At 33.4% G+C, this 4,012-nt stretch overlaps 1 protein-coding gene across 1 annotated transcript in view; it reads right to left on the minus strand.

Annotated features, from left to right (window-relative positions):
- Window positions 1-193: 193 nt before the first annotated feature.
- Window positions 194-4,012, minus strand: part of sgca (sarcoglycan, alpha) — a 6,398-nt gene continuing 2,579 nt past the window's right edge. The window contains exons 5-8 of the mRNA XM_016513258.1: window positions 2,675-2,837; window positions 2,394-2,602; window positions 2,269-2,295; window positions 194-1,063 (exon numbers count right to left, since the gene is read on the minus strand). Of these exons, the coding sequence (XP_016368744.1) occupies window positions 919-1,063; window positions 2,269-2,295; window positions 2,394-2,602; window positions 2,675-2,837 (544 nt within the window). The 3' untranslated portion in view covers window positions 194-918. The remainder of the gene's footprint in view (window positions 1,064-2,268; window positions 2,296-2,393; window positions 2,603-2,674; window positions 2,838-4,012) is intronic.

Consider the following 4,012-nt stretch of genomic DNA (forward strand, 5'->3'; position numbering starts at 1 on the left):
GCATTCGACTGAAAGAAGAAAGTCATATACATCTAGGATGCCTCGAGGGTGAGTAAAACACAGCCTGATTTTTTTTATTTTTGGGTGAACTAACCCTTTAAGGCTAGAAGGGATACAGCAAAAACTACATCAATATAGCGTAATTTTTCTCACACTGTACAACAATAATTACTATTTTTGCATTATTGTAAGGGGTAGGTTTAGGGTTGGGGTAGGTGTAGACGTTAATAAAACACAATCTAATTTTAACCCTCGGGTATTCCTCACTTTCATTTGTGATCCTCGGCAGTCAAAAGAGATGAAAGAATAAGCATTTTTAATTAAATAAATATACTATATTTTGTTGCAGTGATATTTGTTCTCTAATATTTGTTCTTAAATATTTACTTGTGTATTTTGTATTTTTAGTATTTCCAGTTATTTTTGACTGTGAAGATCACAAGACCGTTTAGCCGTTTGTAATAGTGTCCACATTTTATTTGTACCAAAAATTCAAAATGCATTTTTTATTTTTGACGTGACCGTATGACCAAAGACCACCAGAGGGTTAAACTGATTATTAGTCAGATTTGACCAATGCAAACTGACAGTGATATAAGCTTTAATTCAATTAGTTAATCACACAAATACTTTAAATCACTGATTATATACTGCACAGCAGCACAGCTCAATTGGAGCTATGGTTTTTATAGTTTCTATGGTTTTTATATGTTTCTGGAGTTTAACAACTGCTCCTTTTATGCTTTCATGGAAAAAACAACAGTATATGGTTTTGGAACAACATTTTTGGGGGGATTATTGGGTGAATGTTCATTTTTGAGTGACGTATTCCTTGAAGAAACACAAAGCAAGAAACAAAAAGTGAACCTTAAACACATTTCCACAGACAGTGGCTATTAAAGTTGGCTCTGATGTCCCTCAGCTCTCTGCCATTGCCTGCTCTGCCATGAGGAGCGGCTGTAAGCACTGCCGAGGACGATCCACGGTGCGCCTGTCTCCGCCGGCCATCCTGCGCAGCTCGTTGGCATTACCCTGGATGGTGTGGTGATGATAGAGCTGCAGACTGAGATGAGAAAAAGGGAAAATTTGCTCAGGCACCACAGGTGAAAAGGGTAAAAGCTAATAGATATCACTATACTTCCCCAGTTAATTATTCACAGTACACTGAGAAACACTTTCTTATGAACTCATTTTGAGGAAATGGCCTTTAAAGATATGTATTGCAACTCAAATCAACAGACAACAATAACAGCCCTGTGTCTAGAAAAATAATGTTGAATTGCCGAAAAAAAAAGCCTAATACCAAATTTGATGATGCTGAGTTCAAAAATATCAATAAAAACTTTCCATCACATTTTTTTTTTTCATTGATTAAGGGAGAATGCGAGACTTCATCACCTTACAAATAGTTGTCAAAAGCAATAATGCCACAAAATGCATATTTTGAGAAAGTGTGACGTGCTCAAGCAAAATAGACACTATTTTCAGAATCAGCACATCATAATTAAAAGGAAACAAGGTTTTCAACCAGCAAATATGATGCAGGGCAATGTAATTGTTATTATTAAAATATTTTGGATGTTTTTTCCCACTATTCTGAAAGACGACATGTAGCCCAAAATCTCATAAAAAAACAAACAAACAATGGTTTTGCCTGGAGTGTCTTTTCTTAAAGGGGTCCTATTATGCTCTTTTACAAAGTCTTGATTTTGTTTTGGGGGGTGTACTAGAACAGGCTCTCATACTAGGTTGTTCGAAAAACACATTATTTTTCACATATTTTACATTATTAAAAACATCTCTCTCCCCAGTCTGGCATGAATGGCTCGAATAGTTCCTGTATCAAATGAAGGCCCGCCTTCTGAAATAGGCCGGATGATTGTAAGCACTCTAAGTTCGTCTGCCTTGGGAAAGCTAGCGTGTCTCCGACACAGTGATAACACTCGTTGCCTTCTCTAGTGCAGCTCAACCAGGTCTCGTCCCATTCGTTGATATTTGTGATATCACAAATCCCGGAAAATATGCGTTGTAGTCCAAACGAGTCGTTCGTTGTAGTTTTTGAAAAGTGATTTCTGTTAAATAAAATATCTCCTTTTGAAGTGGACTTTGAGCTTTGTAACTTTGCAGATCTTTTTTATGCTCAAACAGCAACATTACAAACTAACTAGAGTTGAAAAAGTGAAAACGCATTATAGGACCCCTTTTTAAAAAATTATCAATATGTCCACTGACTATAACATACTGTGTGGTGGTGATACAGGTACTTACTCATGAGTCTTGGCATTTCGTTTCAGACTGAAAATAACAAAGACAAAGAGAAAAGAAAACTTAAAATGGTCATTCAAACAGCATTAAATGTTTTTTTGTCCAAAACATGAGTCTACTGTACATACACTCCCTCTCTCCTGCAGCACATGATGTAGGACAGGAGGAGACAGAGGATCAAAACCAGAGCCAAGGGAACGATGACGGTGACAATGTAGTCGGGGAAGAAATCTCTGTCGGGAGGAGACTCCGGAGGACTGAACTCTCCACCCCACGCCAGGACGCCTGAGCCCACGGTGGGGACCGGAGCCGGAGGAATGGGCTTGGACAGATCAAACTGTGGGATCAAAGATATGTAAGGATGGAGGTGAAGTATGCGTTACAGCTGAGGCCGTGTGGTGTGTCTGACCAGGGTAGATTTGCACCAGGTGATGCAGTTGACGGGGTTGGTGCATCTGCTGCAGTCTCCGCTGATCTTCCCTCCGGCTGCACACTCTCTCTGATGCGCCGCTGTCTCAAGTCCCAGCATGCATTGGGAAAACGGCTGGTCTGAACCCAGTTTCACATACACGCTGAGACAAACAGAGACAAAATATATGATTATCAAGTCTGCAGTCAACAATTCAATACAAAATATATATAAAAATATTTCAAATCAGTATTTTAAATCAAGATAAATAGACACTGAGAAGCAAAATTATGGTAGATAATAAGACCTGTTGGAATATATCTTGATATAACTTTATTTTGTCTTGCTATAATCATAAACGTCACAATTTGCCAGTTGGGTAAGAAAAATAAATTTAATTCGAGAAATATTCTTGAACATTTATCTTAATAGCTTGTGAAATGTTGCATCTCAAGTAAAGGATATTTAGATACATTTACTGGAAAACAAGGCAAAGATAGTGACTGAAACAAAGTAAATAAATTAATAATAATAATAAAATAATTATTGTTGTTTTTGTTATTTAGTATAATATTGTCTAATAACCATAATACTTTAACAAAAACAACATAATGCGATTATAATAACGATGGTGATGATGATTATTATTTAGTATAATATAATAATATTATATACTATTAGTAAAATATATACTCTAAAGTAACTGGTAAAAATGAATAATTTAACAACAACATAATATAATAATATTAATACTTTATTATTATAGTATAACACTTCACAGTATATATGATGATGATGATGATGATTATTATTATTTATAATATAGTAATAGTATATATTATTAGTATAAAATATACTCTAATAATAATTGGTAAAAACTATAAAAATTCATCAACAAAATAATAATAATAATTGTTATTGTGGTTTTTGTTATTTAGTATAATATATAATATAGTCTAATAACCATAATAATTTTTCAAAAACAACATAATATGATTATAATAATGATAATGATGATGATTATTATTTAGTATAATATAATAATATTATATAATATTAGTAAAATATATACTCTAAAGTAACTGGTAAAAATTAATAATTTAACAACAACAACAACAACAACATAATTTAATATAATAATATTAATATTTTATTATTATAGTATAACACTTCACATTATATATTATGATGATGATGATGATTATTATTATTTATAATATAGTAATAGTAATATAGTAATAATATCAATACTTTGTTATTACTTTATTAATATTAATGCTTTATTATTACAGTATGATATGTATATTTGGGGGGGGGGGGGTTTTAAAAGACTTCATC

The sequence above is a fragment of the Sinocyclocheilus rhinocerous genome, unplaced genomic scaffold (assembly GCF_001515625.1).
Source record: "Sinocyclocheilus rhinocerous isolate Xijiao unplaced genomic scaffold, SAMN03320098_v1.1 scaffold24, whole genome shotgun sequence".
Classification (NCBI taxonomy): Eukaryota; Metazoa; Chordata; class Actinopteri; order Cypriniformes; family Cyprinidae; genus Sinocyclocheilus; species Sinocyclocheilus rhinocerous.